The sequence below is a fragment of the Bactrocera oleae genome, chromosome 4 (genome assembly GCF_042242935.1).
Source record: "Bactrocera oleae isolate idBacOlea1 chromosome 4, idBacOlea1, whole genome shotgun sequence".
NCBI lineage: Eukaryota > Metazoa > Arthropoda > Insecta > Diptera > Tephritidae > Bactrocera > Bactrocera oleae.
Window position 1 is genome coordinate 50,136,300 of NC_091538.1, and position 22,056 is coordinate 50,158,355.

Below are 22,056 nucleotides of genomic sequence, written 5' to 3' on the forward strand. Positions count from 1 at the left end.
TGAACGTGTTGGCCCCTTTTCTAGACGGCCGCCTTGTCACCACACCTATAGTTACTCCGAGAAACACAAATATGTACATGTGAAGTGTGACTGTGGCAAGTCGGATTATTTAAGATTTTACATAACGAGCTTTGTCAATGCAGAAAGTGCATAAGTAATGATGTAGACGACCATAAAATGCAAACGAAAATGGGTAGCGGGTACGAATATGTTTGTCGGGAAAAGGAGTGCATGATGGGACATATTCCCAACTGGGCAGTCAAATGAAGAATGAATTTATGAATATGTGCAACTATGCGCTGTGGTGCGGCAGGGAATGGGCCATAACTGCATTGTTGCGTCTCTGAGGGCCTTTTTGCCGACCATAATACAATCGTGCAACACAAATTGGGAGCTAATGCCAGCAGAGCGCCTGGAAATTGGGCTCAGGGGACATACACTGCAATTGCATTTTAATTAAATGCTTGTCAGTATTGACGTATGCATCCACAACCATATTTGTAGGCGGCAATTGAATTTTTGTTTGCGCCGGTGGAAAATATTGTTTGGTTAATTTTTTTTGTATTTTGGCTTATTATGCAAGCGTAATCGAATTTTGTATGTTTTAATAAACATGTAACAAATTGCGTTTAAATGGAGATGGAAATGAAATTGAATTTTTATTCCATTAAAAGCTTGATTGTCCGAAATTGTCGTTAAAATTATTATTATTTTTTTTTTTTAATTATAAAGCATCTTTAATTATACTTTTTACAATTAACATTTTTATTAATTTCACCCCATGGTTTCTCTTGCAACGCTGATACTTTCAAAACTCAGCTGTTAGCAAACTATAGTCAAATTTAATGCCGATTCATTTTTCCACTGACAAAACTGTTTAATTCGAACACTTGCGTTTATAAGAAAATAATGTCTGAACCAAAATCAAAACTTTAAAAAATTCTCTTCAGAACTACTTAATTTGAATTTAGCTTACTTACGGAGATTTATATTTCATAAAAACGTCATAAGATTAAAGAAATCAAAGTAGCATCCAACACATGTTATACTTTGAAAGATATATACTTGTTCATACACAAATATATGCAGTATGTTTATCAATTCAAGCGAAAGCAAAAATATCAATTTCACTTTGCGCAAACGCGTTAATGGCGTGAAATTTCAAATCTTCAATGAACACAGTCGCAATGAAAAATTTATTGAAAAAGACATAAAAGAAGATATGACATGCAAATGCAATAAACGAGAAGACCAAAAGTGGTGTGTTGTTTTGATATTACAAAAGAAAATGTAACACGAAAACACATACGAATATGTGGGAATGAAGAAGGTCTTTGAAATTAATGCTCAGTGAGTGAGTGGTCAATAACACGAGCATGTGGAAGGTCGTTAAAATGCAAAAAGAAATAGATAAAGTAAAAAATGATCAGTAATACATGCATATGAGTGTACAAATATTGCATATGTAAAAAAAGCATAACACAAGTAACCAGGTACAAGTACAATATATGACCATACAAAATTATAGACTAACAGCAAAGTGATTAAAAAATGTTGGTTAATGTATTGATTATCACGCCATACACTTATATAAGTGTAAGCCCGTTTTAGGTAAAGTTGAGCCTACGAGCAATTAAGATTTTTCACCTACATACGCAAAAGTTCACTCAAAATACACAAACTAAATACTATTGTGTAATTTGATCAAATTGACAGCTGTCAAGAAGGCATTTGGGAAGAAATCAAAGTATAACAAATTGAAGAGACACAGCGAAGTACTTGTCGAAATCAATTAAAGTTCAACGGACAGGCCCTTATGCGGTCTAATGCCACAAAGTAACATATTTACATACATACATACATCCATAAACATAACATTTGCATTTGTTTAAAAGTACAATACATTTTGACATGCAAGTGTGTAAGAAATGCACAATTCGCAGGTGAACTGAAACATTAGAAATACCAGCAAATGAAAACAAAAAAACACAGGGCAACTCAGAGAATAAGTTATGCAAAGAAGAACAAGTAAATTGGTGACTGCAGAAAATTGCACATAAATTCATTGTCTTGAACGAGTGAGTGTTGATAATAGCCGGATAGAATATATTTAGAAAGAAAAGCAACAAAACGAGGCATAGAAAGAAGTGGAAAATTGATGCAAAGACAATGACTGAATGTAAATGACCTCTTGATTTAAACTTTGCGGCAGCTGAGCAAGCGAGGGGCGGCAGGCAATGGGTGCAGAAAAACATTGAAGGGGAGAAAAAATATACATGAATGATAAAATATATAGGTATACACATAGGTATGTACATATATTGTAAAAATACAAGAAATAGTAAAGAACAATAGGGGAACACAGATGTATTTTCACAAATGTTTAAATATAATAATAATAGTTGCCGAACAGCAAAACAGCAGCGAAATAGTGCAGAAAAACATATACATAAATTATATATATATTCACAACCATGGAAGCATCGTGCGACCGCCTTGAAAAAAGCTTGATATCCAGACGTCAAAGTAAAATGCGGACAGAACACAAACGATGGAAGGCAGCGCATTGCCGCCAACAACAAACACAGCAAAGCAACTCAAAGTGAAGTAAAGTAAAGCAAAAAGCGGAATAAAATTCAATCATCGCCAACTTCACACATAATAAATCATCTGGTATATATGTGTGTGTGTGTTGGAGCGCGGCAACTTTGAGGCTCCCCTCCCAACGAGGGCACCGCTCCAATACATAGAGTTTAGTGTGTAAATTGCGTGTTGAAGGCGAAACAAATGAAAAGAAGACAGCGCTGCCTACTTAAATGTATATATTTACCTACATACATATATACCTAGTATAGCTATATTTTCCCGTGCGGCTGAGGCTGCTGCTGTGCTGCATGCTTACTTTGTGTGCCTTGTGGGCTGGTGATGTGTGTGAAGAAAGTGTGAAGCGTTAACCAGCATGCAGCTGCGCGCAGTTAAAGGAAATTGCTGAACGAAACGGAAATATGAGAGTGTTTGTGGCAAGTAGTGTACGAGTGGTCTGCTGTTTGACGCTTTCCTCTGAGTGTGGATCGTGCGGAAATAGAAATTGAGAGGGTCACAATGACAAACACTGTGGAGTCGTAACAATTTTGATTTTGTTGTGATTTTAGGCAATAAATTGTGTTGCTTAAATAAAAAGAAAATAATAAGTATTGAGGAAAACATAAAAATTACTTTTAAAATAAATTTGGAGATAACATGGAAATTGTGGAGCAAATATATATATATGTAGTATAAATTTATATTTATTTTGTTTGATAAATATTTATGCAAGTAGAATTGATAACCACAAACAGAAATAACTTCTTCATAAAATATTACTCATTGCAAGATTGTTGTTCAGTTTTTCTACAATTGTGCGTGCTTATTCTTAAAGTTGATTAAGATTGTGTTGTGCGCTTTCGATTGCTTGGTCGGCTTGAGCTTGTTTAGCTGAAACAGGCGTTATGCAGTTTTTATACTTTTTTCTACTATGTAGATCTACTTGTATGTTTTTTTTCTGTGTGCTTATCAGCGCATAAATACGAATACAAATTGCTTACAAAATTAAATGTAATTATAAAAATACTTGTTTATTCTATGTGTGTATGTAAATCGTAATGCAAGCAAGCATTAAAGGAAATTTAAAGATAAGCTCCATTTCTTATTCGCTTTGATGCTATTGAATTGAACTGTTTCTTCACTGCAAGTTTCGATTTTTTGTTTATGATGCTATGGGGAAACATATTAATAATATTTTACATTAACAAATAAATATGTACATAAGTATTTATAAAATATAAACAATATTGCTTTTGGCATAAGAATAAATTTAATTTTAGAAATGCCATTTTAAGCGCTCCTCTCTTGCAAGACAAACCAGCTAAAATTAAAGGCTTAAAAAAAATTATTAAATTCTTGACACACTCATTAAGACGATAAAAAGCTTTTATTATATGTTATGTTATACTTAAATCTCTTAACACAAAAATTGCACAATGCTCAAGTCAGGAGAAATATGTGCGAAGTTAAGAAAACTGCTGAATAAGCAGGAAATTTGCGGGAAATGAGCTGAAATTGGCAACGTGGCGCGGCTGACATGAAAGCGCTACAAGCATAGCCAGCAAAAGCGCGACCAAGCAAGTTATTAAATTATTAATTTAAAAGAGAACATCAAGTGCGCGTGTCTATAATCCTTCGGGCAAAATCCTGAAATTAAAACATCAAACACAGAAGCACGAATACATACATTTTTGCATATTTACAAACTGTAAATTGCTGCGATTGAAAATGAAAACAAAAACGGCAAAAGAGCAGGGAAATTTTTTCTGTATATGCCCGAACTAGTACCTCAGTTTCTAAAACATCAAACTGAAATTTTATGTACGTCCGTTTATCCTCAAGATGCTGTAACAACGGTATAATCTCAGAAGAAGTTGTTTAGATCGGACCACTACAGCATATATAAGCCATATAAATTGAACGCTCAAAATGAAGTAAGGACACCGTTTTTTTTTTTTTGGGAAGACTTCGATAACGAAGTTAACGGTTTTTTTAGTTTAATATTAAACTAACTACAATCGAATACACAGTACTGCAGGGTATTCATATTATCGTACTTCCACCGGAAATTAGACGCTCAATACAGAAAATTATTCAAACTGCAGCAGTCAAAGTCAAAGCGAAAAGCGATCGTGAGGTAAAAGACATTATTTATATACTTATATGTATAATACATATGCACATACCATATTAATATACTTGCACCCGGTTTTCTACAGTTGGCAAAATTGGAAATGTATTGAAAATAATAGAAATGAAGCCAAAGCAATAAAAAAAGGCACTGTCGCGGTAATTCGTCGTGGAAAAGCAAAGTATTGGATGTTTAAGACATAAAAAATTGTTAAAGCATATAAATAAACAGCACAATGCAAAAAGCGAACGAAAGAAATTCAACACGTAATTGCTGCTCCAAAACGAAAAACATAAAAATCTATATTCAAATTTATTGCTGAAATAAAAAAATTTGCCACTGAAGAATTACCAATAAAATCGGCAAAAAAAAAAAAAACGCGCACACAGCAAATGCCAGAAAATGGCTGAGGTGAAGAGTTCACAGGGCCACACGAATGATGAATGAGCCAATGAAATTGTTCAAAGCATAAACGGGTAGGAAAGAAGCTGTTTTAGGATCGGCAATGTTTTCAGCATCATTCACAAGAAATAAAAAATATATATATGTATGTACATTGAAAAATGAAAATAAAAAGTTACGAAGTAAATGCCAGGATACATCACGCCGACAATGATGTTGCGATACGCTGTTGCTCAGCATACGGGCAAACATACACAGAAGTTTACATGTACGAGTATAATAAATAAAATAAATGTGAAGAAAAAGTAATGCAGCCAGTCAGTGAGGTAAGTAAACAGGCCATCAGCAAGAAGAACTTCGCCGACAAGCTAATTGTAAAAATTTTCCCTTCATTGTGCGGTCACGTAGCGATTCGTGATGTGATCTACAGCCGAAGAAGTAGCAGGCAGCAGCAACATCGGCGGCAATAATACAATGTTGCAACAGCCGCTTAGCGTTTACTGCACAGTGTATGTAGTAAGTTTTTACTTCAATCAGCTTTTACCACTGCCACTGCCTCATTCTTAAATTAGCCAGGTAATGCAAAAGCATAAAGTGGCTTTCGGCGTTCCACGCCTTGTATCATACATATGTACTCTTATGTACATTTCTATACCGAAAGAATGATTTCGTGTCAACAAACAGGAAGGAAGGAAATGAAGTAAAGTGTATGGTTTAAGTGGTCGCTTAATAAGTATACGTTCCTATGTGAGAAAATAATATATATTATAGCAAATAATGTCCGAGTTAGTAAATTAACTCCAAGTCGACAACTGTTCGTTGACTTATTGGTAGGTAAACAAGTCAGAATTAATAAACATATTAATAATTTTATGGCACATCAGCTACCCTAGCAGCTTCTCCTTCAGTTTGGAATACGTGTCTACAAAAGCTGAGAAAATTTTCGAAGACATAATAATTTAGTAAATTGTGGTTTCCACGTTTGGTTATTTCACGTTCAAAAGAATTATATGCTATATTAGTCCGATCTAAAAAATTTGTTTGGAAAAAATTACAAAAACTTGCCTGCATTGATGTGCTGTATTGGAAGGCACAATTTCCATCAAAAAAATTGTATCAAAAACCCTTGGAAGCTTGATTCAACATTTTCATGTCAATAGCACCAAACATAAGTAAATATTAAGTTAATATTTTCAAGATTATAACCAAATCCAAAAACGCTTCAAATTTTTTTCTCAAGGCCCATTGACATTTTCCAGTTGCCAAAAGTGAAAGCGAATTCCCCATCAATGTTGATGCTCTTATTCTACAGGGTGGGTAGTGTGTAAAATAAAAAGGAACAAAATGTTTATCACAGGCATGTCGAAACAACAAATATGAAATAGCAGTGATATGACAAATGAAAATGGAAGCTTTCTATTCAAATGTGTGATAACTAAATGCATATACATATATATGTACTATGTAAACGTTGTAAAAATATGCACTTCAGCGCACTCGGACAAACAGTAGTGTTCATACAGTTTGTCAATACACTATTAGCTTGACACTTAGCACTTGTATACGTAGGTTGACTTTTATATTTCGAGATTTGACAACCCTAGTGTTGCCATCTGGCAACTGACAATGTTATCTTAAGGTTTGACATTTTTTATGTTATACATACTTAGAACGTTTTGACATACGAGCGCTATTTGCATTTTTTACAGTAACTTAAAATATTCATCTCGGCAAAAAAATGGAATTAAATCACGTTTTTTTCACGCGATTATTTTTTACAACTTTCGATGAACTTACTTACTTATAAGACGAATTTCGTGAAAATCGTCCAAAATCAGTTGCTGTTCCGGAAACTATTGATGTTGTGCTAATATTGCAAGATTGGTGGGTTATTGCATGAACATTTGATTATAAAAAAGAGTATTCACGTTGAATCCCACACAATTTGTCAATCGCTCAAAAAACGACTCGTGTCGACTGGTCGAGAAAAATGTTTAAAAAAAATACTACAGCGGTGCTTCGAAGCACGTCTGTGACATCGTGACAGGTGATGTAACGTGGATTTACGCGTATGACCCTAAAGTAAACAACAGTCGACTGTATGGGTGATTTTGAGTGAGCCGAATCCAACAACAGCTGTTCGCGCACGAAGCAATTCCGCGCAAATTGTTGCCTGTTTTGGAAACACCTCAATCACAGTGGCAAAAGTGCTTTGACAATTGTTATAAATATTAATGGAGAATACAATAAAGCTATTCTCGTTGATTAATATTTGTTTTTGTTCTCTAATCCCGAAATATAAAAGGCTACCCTCGTATGTACATACAAATGTATGTGTATATAATTATACATTGAAAGCATTTGATTTCCATTAAAGCAGCAGCAGACAACAGCTGTTTTCCCCGTTTACGCCGCTGCAATGCAAAAAGTGGCAGCCTCAACACATTGTTATAAATATTTAAACAAATCAGTTATTGATTTTGTTAAAGACAAATTTATGTACATTCATAACTAAGTATACTATATTTATGGTTTGACTTTGAAGCATATGTTTTTCACAGTTATCGCGTCGTTTTGCGATAAGCTAAAAGAGTTGAAATGTTTTCTTAAAACACAACAGATGACTGAAAATGCGTTTCTGTTCTTTTGAAGAGACTTTATTTACAGCTGATTTTATGATTATGTATTTGTGTAAAGTAAGTCTCGCTAATACAATTTTTGGAAAAGAAACATACACTTGTGTTCATGAAAATAGTAGTACAACAGGGTCCTATATTAAAAGATCTTTCCTAACATACATATACTGACTTGCAAAGTCAATAAGCGTTGTTATTTTGGTAAAATAGACATTTCAAATTATAAAAACGAAATAATCCCGTTACTTTTGCTTCTACTATCTTTCCTATGACGAATTTTTGTATTTCCTAAAAAACTAGCTGTTCATTAGAATAGTATGAAAAAATTATTAATAGTTGCGATAAGTAAGTATATTTAAGGGATTTATAGACTCAAATCCCTATGAAGAATCTAATAGACTCTATACAACGTTAATGTAAGGATATATTAAAAAATAAAGGCTAAATTATATAATATTAATCGAAAACTGGATTTTTTGCTGTTTTTAGTTAACAGAATTGGCACTACTATTTTCGTGAACAGACTAATTTTTAAGTTTTTAAATAAATTTTGTTAGTAAAAAATACATATGTATGTATATATTGAAAAAATAAAACTGTGTATGTAGGTATAAATAGCTAAAAATTACATATTAAAGGTATTCAATTCATAGTTTGTGTTGTTACCAGCACTACTATTTTCATGAACACAGCTGCATATACTGCACATCTAATGAGATATAACCTCCAATAAATTATCTGAAAATGGTGCGACCCGCCAGAACAGTATATACCGAAGTGAAAACGATTAAAACATTCCACGAAATTCTGAGGAAAATTGTGCTACAACAACAATAACAAAGAGTATTAAGAAAACATAAGGTTGTATATTTTTATAAAATCATGTAATATCAAACAACGAACCTCGGAAGTTGGTGCCTGAAGTAAGTGGCAAAAAAGCTGGAAGCAAAAAAAAAAAAGTAAGTTTTTCAGCGATCTATAATCATCTCATATTTGCCGAAACATTGAAAAAATTGCGCTTTGTTGAACTTTTCCGTTAGAAACTTGAATATTTTTAGGTTATGTAGCACACCTCATGAAAATTACTCATACATACATATTACAATATATAAAATTGTTGAAACATTGCAGTATAGATCAGATAATTGCATATACATAGTACATAAAACTGAGTATCATTGCAACCGCCTATGAACGGAGCCACAGTGTGTCGAACTTTAATCTTGTGCAGACGTCTATAAATTGCAATGGCCTGCTTTAACTATTTCCACAGTTTATTTATGCAAACTTTATATTTATACAAACATATATACGCCCAAAGTTAGGTAGTAGTATCTATGTATCCACAGAGGAACTTAAACTGCGAGTTTATTGCACCACGGTATTTGCATGATATGTAGTTCTTTCTATTCCTTACACTTTTCCAAAGCTGTTTGGTGGCCATTGTTATTAAAATATTTATTTTATACAACAAGCCACAACCAGATTGTGCAGAAGTGGAGCAAACAAGAAATTCTTGTGCGAGCACACTATATACTTATGTACATATGTATGTATATACTCGCACATATGTACGTATTTATGTATGTATATCGGTGGCAAGCCCAAAGTTTGTCTAGCGGTGTGTCTCGCATTTCCGTGGCGCAACACGCTCGCAACATAAAAGAAAATAAGCTAATTTTTTTGTTTGTGAAAGCCAAACAGCTCGAAAGGATGCTAGCGGCAGCCAGACTAACCAGCCTTACCAGCCTTTATTTCTCACGAAACCGAACTCAACGGTTCGTTACTTGTTTTGTTTTGTTGTTTTAACAAATTGTACAGAAAATTACACTATTCCTGAAAGCGTTTAATGTTTGTGTATGTGTGTATACGAATGCCAGAAGTAACAGCACTTCTCTGTGTCAACTGGGTTGGGAAATTGCCTTTGCTGCCTGCCGCAGACTTCCGTTGGATAATTTCTTCTTTTATTTCAAATTAAATTGGTCATCCTCCAATAGAGGTGATGTTAAGAACGTAAATAACAGGATGGGTTTGAAGTTTTAGCGTTTACCGGATAAAATTCTTAGTAATCAAAAAAAGTAGAATCGACTGTTGTTAAAAAACTGACCGAAAAAACAGGGTTAGATCGCCGAAATGACAAGCCTTGGCCTGATAAAATACGGATCAATTGCGGCAGCGTTGAACCGGCTGTTGTGGAACCGTAGAGCCCTAACACTCGATTTAATAATTTAGAAGCATACTACTTCGATAACAACACTTTGATTAGATTTAAACCGAGCCGAATTGTCAAGATTCCGCCGAGTGCAGTTCTCGGCAAAAACAACTAACGGGAGGCTCAAGAAAGGTAGGGTTTTGATTTGAGTGTGGGTCAATGGGACATTTTATATTGGTCTAAAGTCCCTTGTTGACCGAGTAGATATTCTGCAAATAATGACACATTGCAGTTCTGAATGCGAAATCTTAAGAAATATTAAGTATCAAATGATTTATGGTTTAAAAAAGTTCTCGAGTGAATTCGGTAATTAGAGCATAACAACAACAACAACAGTAATATATCTAGAAAACTAAAGACCATTTTAAAATTTTGTAAAAATTTCAGTTTCAGTTTCAGTTTCGCAATTTTACCGTACCCACCAACATATTGTCTACATAACTGAAAAGAATTCAAAAACAACTGTTTGATAGTTTCCAAAAGCATGCATTTACTTAAAAGATCACTTCAGGCGTACATATGTATGTTGGTAGTAAAATTGAAGAACAGCCTCACGCATCCTAAGCTAAAAGGATTCTCTGATAATTGATTTTGTTAATTTAACATTCAATGTCAACAGAATTTCTAACAACAGAGAAGTTCGAAATACTGCTACTCACACCAAAATCCAATGTTAGAAATCAATATTAGAGTAGAAAACTTCGTAAACGATATAAAAGAAATATCGATATCGATTTCCTTGCATACATAGGTGGTCTGAGGCTTCACTGCCTTACATGTACAAACAAAACCCGCCACATTTTTTAACTTATCAATATTGAAAATCAGAAAAGCATATCTTATCGCTTTTTTATATTACATAATATTTTTTTTTAATTTTGAAATGCAATAGTTGAAATTTATATTGTTTTACGAAATTAACACATTTCGGTCATTTTGACACCTTTTCAAGCAAACACACCTAATATGTACATATGTATGTATATATGCCTCTAAAAATATTTCCTAATAGTGGAAATATAACGTTGGTTGGTGTTTTCCGTTATTGGCATCAAATTACACTATCTTATCGATAGTTTTGTGTGAGTTAAATGGAGTTCAATGGAAATGCACCATTATCAATAACAACAGCAAACACAACAACATAAGAGGCAAGCAACAGCAAATGCATTGTGAACGCAGGTATTGATTTCCAGTACAAAAAAAATAGAGTTCAACGATAAAGTTTCCAGCAGACAGCGGCAATCAGTGTGTGCGGCAACTATCTGCAAGTGATCGATCGATCAGTCGAAGTGATAAGTGTGTTGCACTGTTTGTATAAAATTACAACAATCGCTTATCTTATCGCAATGCAATTTAAGGTAATTAGTTTTGTGTGATAAATGAAAATTGTTAAATCCATGCATAGAAAATAGTGAAATATTAATGAAATTGTTTTACCATATTACAGATAAATATATGCATATATAAAATCACAGCAAAGTAGGCATGTACATAGAATACATATACATATGTACATAGATATGTATACGATTATATCAATTAATAAGTGCTTGGAATCAAATATGCCCAATTTTGAAAATTTCGATATTGGATTCCTGCAGCGTTTTAATTAACACTAAATAAATATTGCCATACTTCGAACTCCCACTAATCGCAAATAACGCTGTCTCTTCGGCGGTGAAAAGAGTGTGTGGGCCATATGTTAGCTCTGTGATAAATTGCGTGTCAAATTGTCGTTTGCCCAATAAAATTTCAGCATCAAGAGCTGTGGGTGCATATTTTTTGCCTTTTTTCGAAACACAGAGGAAGCAAATAATTTTTTTTTTCAAAAATTGTTAATTGTTATAAACTGAACAGGGTATATTAAATTTATAACACCCAGAAGGAAAAGTCGGAGACCTTATAAAATGTATATATAAATGAGTAGCACGACCAGCTCAGTCGATTTAGCCATGTCCGTCTGTATAAACGCGAGCTAATTCCACAGTTTCTGAGATATCGATCTGAAACCTTTCACACGTGCCTTTCTCCCGAAAAGCTGCTCATTGGTTGCAATCGCCGATATCGGACTATTATAGCATATAGCTGCTGAACTGTCAAAAACATGTGCTTTTATGGAAAACTTTTTTACTTGACGAGATATCTATCCTAACGCACCGAAGGCGTATAATTGTCCGGGTCAACTGTACAATCTTGGAAGAAATTGTTCAGAACGGACCATTATAGCATATAGCTGTCATACAAACTGTTCGAAAATTCACTCCTTGTATGGAAAACCTTTTCAAAAAAAAGGTGAAATATCCGAACAAATTTCAAAGATCGGAACACTGTAGCATATAGCCGCCATACACACTAACCAATCAAAATCAAGTTCTAATATATAAACTTGTGTATTTATGAAAAGTATTATAGCTTAGGTGGCTGAAGTTAACTTTCTTGTTTTTTATTTTAATTTTACATTTTAAAACTTAAGAGTTCTTTTTGAAAACTTTACGTAATTTCCCTGCAGCGTTCCGTCAATATTTAGGTCTAAGTTAGAGGAAATAAATTAGGGTTTTCGGAATATGTTACGTCCCTACCTATATGAGACAATTTAAATATAATATAATATATCAAAAAACAGCCGTGGCAAATGTAAAAAAAAAATCTGGGTAATTTTGGAAAATCCAATATTTTTCGATGACCAATATGTCTTCTACTCCATTACAAAAGGCAGAAAATTCACAGTGCAGTAATAATATTACATACATTTTATTGCAGTTTAATGGCTAGCATACAAAAGCGCAAAACATTAAAAAAAAAAAGTTATTAGTGTAAAAAATTTTAAAAATTGGAGAACCAAATTTTCACACTTTCATAAAGCCGGATTTACATAAAAACACATGGAAAAAATAATGTAAATAACTGTAAATAGACCACACGCCAGACAAATTACAACAAACCACTTGCCAACTTTTCAAATAAAAAATCAAAAAACTATAATTCCGACAAAAGTATTGACGTAGAAAGAACTTGGAAAGCAATTTCATTGAGTCAGTATTTGCACAACATTTGTTGATAAAATTTTCACACCTGCCAGATTTCTTTCTTTTATTATAAATAAACGCGATCTAGGAGAAAATTATCTAGCGAATCGTACAAGTGGAGCAAAACATAGGCGCTGCGAAAAAACAACACACCCCAGAAGCCGGCCAAGCACATTTTAATAAACACCAAACAAATCGCATATCCACCCACGCAAAACCAAAAGCACACACATATATGCATATACATATATATGTACGTAAATGTTATATATAGATATGTATATGTTATATAAACAGAAAATTAATCGAAAATCAGCGGAGCAAGAGGGGAAACAAATCATAGCACGTACAGCTACTTTTGGCAAAATGAGATGATGAAAATAACGAAACAAATTATCTGTGATTTCACAACACAACTCAGCGCTTATTCACATGGTAACTGCTGGATATAAGTAAATAATAACTAAATAGGAGTACAATTAGATTATAACCTTAAAAACAATTAGATTTATTTTCTAATTTGAAACGCAATACTTTTATTGAGGTCTGTCAAAACTTTTCTAGGCAATTAATGCAATGCAAATATTGAAAAGTTAACTTATCGATTGGGTAATCATTCAGTAAGCTAAATATTTGTTGGACTGCGCTGATCGCCACGGCGTGCACAGCTGCTTAGATGCATTGGTACCGGTTTGTCTTGGGCACTCATGTATTATATTATTCATGCGAATGTACCACTACTGCTTTCACAGTGCAAACCATCATCGCCATCGACACCAGTAACCAACTGTTTTCTAATTCTGTTTTATAATACTTTGTAACATATTTGTACTTGATTTAGGTGTGCACTAGCAATTGGGTATGGTATTTCTTCTGCTTCAAAGGCGGCTTCAGTCCAATCAAAGAATTATTTTATTCCTTTAATGTATTGTTGCACTAAATACCAAAATACGGTAAATTTAGCACACAAACATTTGCGCCTGTTAAGAAAGATCAAGAAAAATAGATTTTCAGAAAGTAAACAATTTATTCACATATTTTTCTTCTCTCGCAACACGTTGCGTAAGAGTACAAAGTTTTTTGATTGCATGTTCTTACATCATTATTTATTTGTTTATTTTTTTTATTTTGTATTTTTAATATATGGGATGATACGGAAATATTTTTCTCATTAAAATTTATAATATACGTATTAAAAGATTATTTTGACTTTCAGCACCACACAATAAATAAGTACATTGTTGCCAGCCAGTTTAACAGGGTAACCAATATTAACCACACATTTAAGCATGTAAATATTATATAGATATATCAAGATTGAAAAATTGATTGTTTATAAAACTTTATAGTTATGACGTTATTGCTTGCAATTTGTATGATGCCTTGAAATTTGTTATGCACATGTGTCTTTATCAGAATATATAATAAATTACGTAGAATTTTATTATAATTATGTATACCTTTGTTCATTATCACCTTTACAGATTTACAGTTTTATAACATACAGACATACATAAATACGTACATATTTACAAATGTTGTTTGTTCTTCTAACATTATGTCGAAACCTCATAAGACAAACACCTACATACTACATGCTTACACAAAAAACATGCGAAACTATCAATGCTCGAAATAGAAAATAGAAAATAAAAAACAATAAAACAATTTATTATACAACATGACTTCCTACGTACATATGTTTATACATATTTGTACAAGTATGTGCAACATTCGCACATATCGACCCACACTTGTCAAGTCAAAGTGGCCTACTCGCAAAATATATAAAAACATAAAAATAGAATACAAATAAAAACAAAAAACTCAGTAAAGAGATAAGAGGCCGAAGCAAAACGTGTGAATGCAAATAAATTAAGAGACAAGTATTGGCCAGCATGGGCGATTGTACATTATATAGATGGGCGCGAACAGGTCTGTGCGCAAAAGCCGCTGCCAATATTTACATACCTACACATATTCAACCAATTTGCATAACAGAAAATTAAATTAAAAAGGGTATGTATGTATGTATTGTATAACTGCAGCCAACTAGTGTTTTGATAAAAAGAATATCCTACTAGAAATCGATGAAAGCACGAACTAATTAGTACTCGAAAACAAGTAATGTAATGTCAAAGCAATTAGTATAATATTTTAATAAAAAATAGTTTTATGAATATGTTTGTGTGATATGCGAAAGTTCAAGATATCTAAATATTTAAGTGTGGCAAAAGCCAACGCTGGTTCTATAGAGGGCCGAACTCCCAACTAGGGATAAATATCTAAATTTAGAGTCCACGCTTTAATATGTGTATTCGAACGCTTGTAGAAATACTGTAATATTCAAAGGGACAGACCGGCGCAAAATTTTATTTATTTACGCAATCATAATCAATATGAAAGTATTTGTTGAACGCAAACAAAATGTTGTAGGCAATGAACTCTTTAAGTAGACGAAAGTTTGTCGTAAATTTTTGTTTCGGAGAATCATATAAAGTAATTTTAACTTTAACATATTGCAAACTCCGAATTTTCTATATTAAAAAAGAAAAATTTCAAATTTTGTGAAAACAATTTTTTGGCATGTATAAACTTTAATTAGTATAATATTTATTATTAATTCTTAATTAATTTAAAATTAAAATAATTAGATAGCATAAAAAATAGGAATACGACCAGTTAACCGTGAAACAAGTCTTCTTGATTCAAATATAATGGACCCTCTGGCCGAGAGACAAATCAAAGGACATACTTCTGTACAACCACATCCAGATAAGGGTGAACGATAGATAGTACACATACAGAGAATAAGTTTTTCAAGTGCACTTGCGCATACAGGAATTGAAAAGTGCAATTATATGGAACGACAAATGGAGTTGCTATGAACTTCCAGACAATAAACAAATATGTATACAAAAGGTGCACAGACACAATCCCAAATTGGGGGTGTAACTCCGTTATAGGGTTGCCGGATGAATCTATCATTCTTGCTTTCACCCCAAAACTAACTAATATGGATAGGAAGGAAAGGCAACTTCCCACAAAATAGGAAACTAACAAATTTTTCGATGACCAATGTTTTACAAACATAATACACTTTATTAAAAGGTAAAACAAAAACAAATTGGTTTTTACAACTCAGCTTATTAGAAAGTCGATGAAATTTCAGTACTTTGTATTTACCTGATTATGTTTTTCTTGTCCTGTTCGGTACCAATTGTTTGATTGTTTCGGCGAATCCGTTGTTACATGTCGTTAGTGTTACACTCTTTATGGAACACACATGTACGCACATTTCATATATAATAATACCGAAATATCTCGTCCTTTGAAGCGAAGGGATAAGTATATATGTGTATGTATCAAACCGTCTGATATAAAATTAGGAAGTTAATCCGGTAAACATAATTCCTTCCAACAGGTAATAAAACAGTGCAACTTTTAATACTTTGCACTATTTTATCTCGTTTCAAAACATTAATAAAATCAAAACACTTTTGAAAACGTTTGTTTTTTAGTCAGAAAAAACTGTTGTAATTCATTACTTCCAAACTTTTTCAGACAACACATTCCCCATATCAATATTTCACTATATCCTTTGCAGGAAAACTCGCGGAACAATTGGCGTCTTCAACTCTTGTTTTTACACTGCAAAATATATCAATATTCCATTTTGATCACTTTGCTAATAGAGTGGACTTTCTACTATTTATTAAATACTTTTTATCGCTTAATAATTCAATTTTTATATTTATAATAGAATTAAACACCTTTACTTTTTCAGTTCACTTTATGTCTACCATTCGTAACGCAAAGAAAAAATTCAACGGGTAACGGAATCGCGAATACAACGAGCGCGCACAGCTGCCATTTTACGAATAAAAAGCGGCCAGAAAATTGAAAACACAATTGACAAATTCTTATTGGACGCCTGACATGGTTGCATTTTTAGTATCAATGGAACAGAAGTAGCAGCAGAGAACGTAAATGAATTATATTCATTTACAATACATTCTCTGGAAGTAGTGGCAAGGGATTAATAACAGAACTAATAAATGCAAAGTAATTAGTGCATAAGAAATCAGTAATAATATTATTATAGCAATAATAATTCTACTGCTATAAACATTAACTTTTAAAATAAGAAATTGTGCTGTAAATATATTCACATATAAGTTTTCTTATTTATCAATGTGGCAACCAGCATTTTTGGCATTTAAACCAAATTGGAGTTGGAACGCTTTATTCAGTGCTGCCACAATAGTGGAAAGTTCCTATGTTAAAATTGGGAACAGGAAGTACTTAATTAATAAAATAATTGTTAATTATTCTTTTAAATGAGTGTTTTGCTAACGAAGTATTCGTAAAAATAAAAGAGTGATTAATTCACGAGACACTAGTAATAAAACATAAGTAAAATTTATCACTTATCGTGTCACCCTCACCTTTCATTTAAAATAAAGTCATATTGTTATTTTATAGCTTTAACATATATTTTTGATCGTGTCTTCCATATAATAAACTGATTTGTGTTGAACAAATAACAAAAAAGTATTTCGTAAATATATAGAGAATAGCTTAAATACACATCACAAGCAGCAAACATTTTTCCCGGGTCTGTGGATATTATTTCGTTTTGTAAAATTACTTAAGTATTTAAGTGTACTGACTGAATGTCAAATAGAAATCTAAAAAATAGCGTACCCTAGAAATCAATAGGCATAAATAGAGGTCAGTGGTTTGGAAAGTATTTGTACACTGCAATACAAGTCATAAGGAAAACTATAGCTTAAAAACAATAAACTACATCTTAAACACAATTAGGTGGAATAATTATATATAGTAAGTTAAGTTAATTTAAGAAGAAAATTAAAAAAATTTTTCCAATTTTGTACACAACTATAAATTGTACCATCAGAATGTCTAAATATGTTTCCTTTATATTACTTTCATTTTTTCTAAACCGCATTTGTTGGCTTCTAACACACGCTGAACTTTTAAAATCAATTTGCCTTTTGGTGTAAGCACCAAACGCTTGCTATCGTACACCAGTGGAATGGGTGTTTCGCGGCATGGACTGAAACTGTAATAACGTAGCAGTGTTGCGAGCCCAACCAGCATTTGCTTTTCGGCAAATTCTTGCGCTAGGCAGTAACGGGGGCCGGCACCGTAGGGTAAGAAAGCCATTGGATGGCGTAGCTTAATATTTTCCTCACTAAAACGTTCCGGATCGAATTTATTTGGCTCGGGATAAAGCACTGGATCACGGTGTATTGCCGCTGTTGGGATGACTAGATGATTGTCTGTACGCAGCATGAATATAGAATTAGGCACTTCGTAATCCTCATTCGTATTGCGTAATAAGAAAGCGTAAGGTGTATGCTTGCGTAAAGTTTCTGGAAAGAAGTGGAAGAATTATTAAATTTCTTAACTAAATTTATAGATACGCATGTGCTATATTAAATGTCATATTTTTATATATGAATAAATATTATCTAAGAATAGCCATTGCTTACCGTTCAAACATTGTCTTAGCAAATTCATATCGTTCAAATTTTTACTATCCATACCATTTTCATTGCGCTTGAGCACATTGCATATTTCTTCCTGTACACGACGCTGCAAATCCGGCTGCAGCGCCAATTCATACAAGCAAAATGTCATCGCCGAGTTGCATGTTTCCAATCCCATAAGGATAAAGGAAAATGCCTGTGCTGCTATTTCTTCGTCACTTAATCGTCTTTTTGGGTCGCGATCTCGTTTCAACTCAGCAAACATGTGAAAGAAACTATTCCGTTTATCTAAGCGACTCCACTCCTGTTCGAAGAGTTTCTGGCGCACTATCTTAAGAAAATAATCGGTTGCAGCTTGTTCGTAGTTTTTGTAGCGTAACAAGCGAGCAAGATTCGGAAAATACATAAGAAAATATAGACGAAACATGTTGAAGTCTTTGAGGTAGTTACGCGCCATACGACGGAATTCTGTATCGGAATTGAGCAACGTTTCCCCACTAATGCCAAACGCCAGTGTAGAAATGACATCAATGTTATAACAATCCACCAAATTATTTATGGGCACTGCATTATCTTCCGCCGCTTGAGTCAAAGAGCGATGCATTGTGCTTGCGGCCTTCTCCAACGTTGGTAGCATCTGTGAGATATTATCTTGCGCGAAAGCTGGGCACACCACCGTATTTAGACGTTGCCAATCTGAACCATCTTGTTGGAGCAAATTTGCTGAGAGTGGATCATGTAGCGCATTACCGAATACGCCGCGCTCCTTGAAGTATTCAGAATGTGTTATGAGCACATTTCGCACCAAATCTAAATCCAATATTAAAACCATTGGTTTCAAATATGCATAACAACCTATGAAGGGTGCTTGACCTTTGTACTTTTCGTAAAGTTGCTCCAGCACAGCGCTAATATGGCGTTTGCCACCAACGCCACCCAAATTACCAACTAAGAATCTCGGCTTCTCGTGTAATATACCGCGCCGCTTCCAATGCGAGAGGCTCGCTTTGACTATGAAATATATAATTGAGGCAGCACTTAAGGCGGTGTACAGCAAGCGTTGCAGCAATTCCATCTTATTTCGAAAGTAATATTATAGTATGTACACCTAGTGGATTTTATACGTTGTTGGCTATTAGATACTTAAGAGTTAGTTGTTGATTAAACGTTCACATGACGAATTGTCTTTTTTGTTTATAGGTATTGGCCAGGTTTACTCCGCGGCACGCAAGCTAGTGTAGTCAGCAAGCGTGTGTTACGGAGCGGCGACAAGTGCTTATCGCAGGCATATTTTACCAATTTCGGATTATTTTATAAGTTGATGCGTTATCAGTGGCTATCGCTCATTTAACAACAGTAGAGTGCCGATATGTCTGAGTGTCGCATGTAAAAATAAGTATAAACATTTAATATGTGATAAAAAAATAGTAACTCGTTGATAGTTCCTTCCAAAAGCAAAAGTCCAAAGAGGTTTGTTTTGTTTGAAAATAATTATATATGTATTTTAATTTATTTAACGTTTTTGGTATCTCTGTAATGAAAGCAATTTAAATTTTATTAAGTAATACTATTGCAACAGTTTTTTTTTTTTTTTTGTATGGACATTTAACAAATGAATAATACAATTATATGTATTGTCCAGGTGTTTTATGTTTTGGCATCTTGTTTTTTGGTCTTATTTAAGTTGAGGTAAACAAATGTTATAGAAGGAACTATCAACAAATTCCGAGGTGTGCTGCCAACGTATGTAGCCGCGTTCAACTAGTTCTTGCACAGATTTGGGCACGCCGATAAAGTGGGGATCCTGTAAGTGAAAGAAAATATAAATAAAAAAAAACGTTAAAAATATGGTTAGCACATGTATGTTTAATATATACTTCAAAGTAATGGATTTATAAAATTTGCTGGTGAGCTTTACTATATAATTAAATAAAATAACCTTTAATAAAAAACCAACTTGAGGTAATAAACGTTGACTTTGACCTAACGTAATTATTTATGCCGCTTAATTGTAATATGTGTATGCTGTTGCGCAAGTATTTTACACAAGAATTGTTGCGTATCCAACGAACTGGCCAAAAGGCACAGTTTGTTGTTAAACAATTTAATTTCAAAAGTTGGCAACCATACAACGATCACCACCACCTGTTAACTAGTTACAGGTCATAAATTTTTCTTTTATAAGATTCAAAAACTTTTAACAAAAATGCAATTTGCTTAGAACTCTACAAAAAAGTAAAAAACAAATAATAACTAACTTCATTACTTACAATGACTAGAAAATAAACTTGATTGCCGCTTATATGAACTCCTGCAATGCCCTTCGATCCAGAGTCCATATCACCACCCATCATAATTAAACCACCATAATCTTCAAAATATTTCTTCAATACATTTGCGTATTTCTTTAGATCCTCATGGCTTGCAATATGAATGATACGGCACACAACATCATAGAGTGTATCCAAAAAGTAGAACACCTCAATGGCTCCAATCCAATCATGTGAGCCAAAAAAATCATTTGTTTTGTCACCGATCTTCACAAGTGTTTGTTGAATTTCTTTTATTGATGGCACCAGTACATCTACATCCGCAGCACCGCGTTTTCCAGCTACCCAAGAGCATATGGATTGTAGCGTACGATAGGCACAACCCCAACCAATGTCCTTGAAACCGTCACAATTATAGTGAAAGTAGGAAAAGTCTCCTTTCGTATATGAAGTGACGCTGGGTTCTGCTGTAGCATTTGTTTTCGGCAGTGGCACACATTTATGCACGTTGCGTAGCAATTGATATGGATAGCATTTGCGTGTTACTTGGTGTTCTTCATCCATATCTAATATCACTTGCTTATTTAACCATTAATCGCCCACTCTATTTTTTCGTTCGCTTTTTTTCGCTTGCACACTTTTTTACTTGAAACTGCGTCTGTGCCCAGAAACTTGTTTAGTTAACGCGGCTACATTATATGTATATTGTTCATCACCTAAACCAATTATTTTGCACTTGTTTTACTTGCAATTAATTTCAACCGTATGCGTCAATTTCTAATGACAACCGAATAATAAATAAAATTTACGTTTTGCGTCTCTCCCGACACAGGTATCTCATTTTATTTGTGCTTTGCTTGCTTATTGTTTTTGTTGCTGATGTAACGTCAAAGACGAAGTGTGTAGAGAACGGTTGCGTTTGGTTGCCACTTAATTCAAAAACAATACATGAAAAACATTTGTTTTGCTTATTTTTTTAATCTACTATTCATGTGTAGTTTTTATGCAGAATTTTTTTTATATGTGCTACAATTTTAGGATTAATTAAAATGAGTTTAATTAAACATTAACCATAATTTTGCTTTTGAACTTTTAATTTTTACTATTATTGAATAATAAAAGATTAATAGTGGCAATTATTATTGGTTACTTTTTTGTTTACCTACACTGTGAAAAATAGTACTTACAATTCCCAAAGACTACAAATACCAGTATGGTTATTGTACGTACGTATCATATTCTAATTAAAACGTCATTAGTGTATGAATATATTATAT

At 33.4% G+C, this 22,056-nt stretch overlaps 3 protein-coding genes across 26 annotated transcripts in view; all 3 read right to left on the reverse strand.

The window, feature by feature from the left end:
* The window catches only part of mim (missing-in-metastasis), a 117,396-nt gene extending 100,510 nt beyond the window's left edge, over positions 1 to 16,886 (reverse strand). For 15 of the 24 annotated variants that reach the window (XM_070108568.1, XM_070108567.1, XM_070108580.1 and 12 more), the window contains exon 1: positions 16,180 to 16,535. The gene's annotated coding sequence lies outside the window, so the exon portion shown is untranslated. The other 9 variants (XM_070108560.1, XM_070108563.1, XM_070108562.1 and 6 more) reach the window with 9 other exon arrangements.
* A 578-nt stretch (positions 16,887 to 17,464) lies between these two features.
* Cyp6u1 (Cytochrome P450 6u1) lies at positions 17,465 to 21,655 on the reverse strand. The gene is made up of 3 exons (XM_070108605.1): positions 21,496 to 21,655; positions 18,513 to 19,882; positions 17,465 to 18,392 (listed from the first exon to the last, which is right to left on the reverse strand). The coding sequence occupies exons 2-3, from the start codon at positions 19,582 to 19,584 to the stop codon at positions 17,935 to 17,937; spliced, it is 1,530 nt and encodes a 509-aa protein (XP_069964706.1). The 5' UTR covers positions 19,585 to 19,882; positions 21,496 to 21,655; the 3' UTR covers positions 17,465 to 17,934.
* Positions 19,985 to 21,496, reverse strand: Ufsp1 (UFM1 specific peptidase 1). The gene is made up of 2 exons (XM_014241363.3): positions 20,780 to 21,496; positions 19,985 to 20,313 (listed from the first exon to the last, which is right to left on the reverse strand). Exons 1-2 carry the CDS (start codon positions 21,341 to 21,343, stop codon positions 20,185 to 20,187), a joined length of 693 nt encoding a protein of 230 aa, XP_014096838.2. The 5' UTR covers positions 21,344 to 21,496; the 3' UTR covers positions 19,985 to 20,184.
* Positions 21,656 to 22,056: the final 401 nt, after the last annotated feature.

Excerpts from the sequence above, each read along its gene's own strand:
- Cyp6u1 (XM_070108605.1), bottom strand. The coding sequence starts at position 19,584 with ATGGAATTGCTGCAACGCTTGCTGTACACCGCCTTAAGTGCTGCCTCA. Across the intron at positions 18,393-18,512 it reads GCTAAGACAATGTTTGAACG|AAACTTTACGCAAGCATACA; the intron begins GTAAGCAATGGC and ends ACTTCTTTCCAG.
- Ufsp1 (XM_014241363.3), bottom strand. The coding sequence starts at position 21,343 with ATGGATGAAGAACACCAAGTAACACGCAAATGCTATCCATATCAATTG. Across the intron at positions 20,314-20,779 it reads AAGTTTATTTTCTAGTCATT|GATCCCCACTTTATCGGCGT; the intron begins GTAAGTAATGAA and ends TTTCACTTACAG.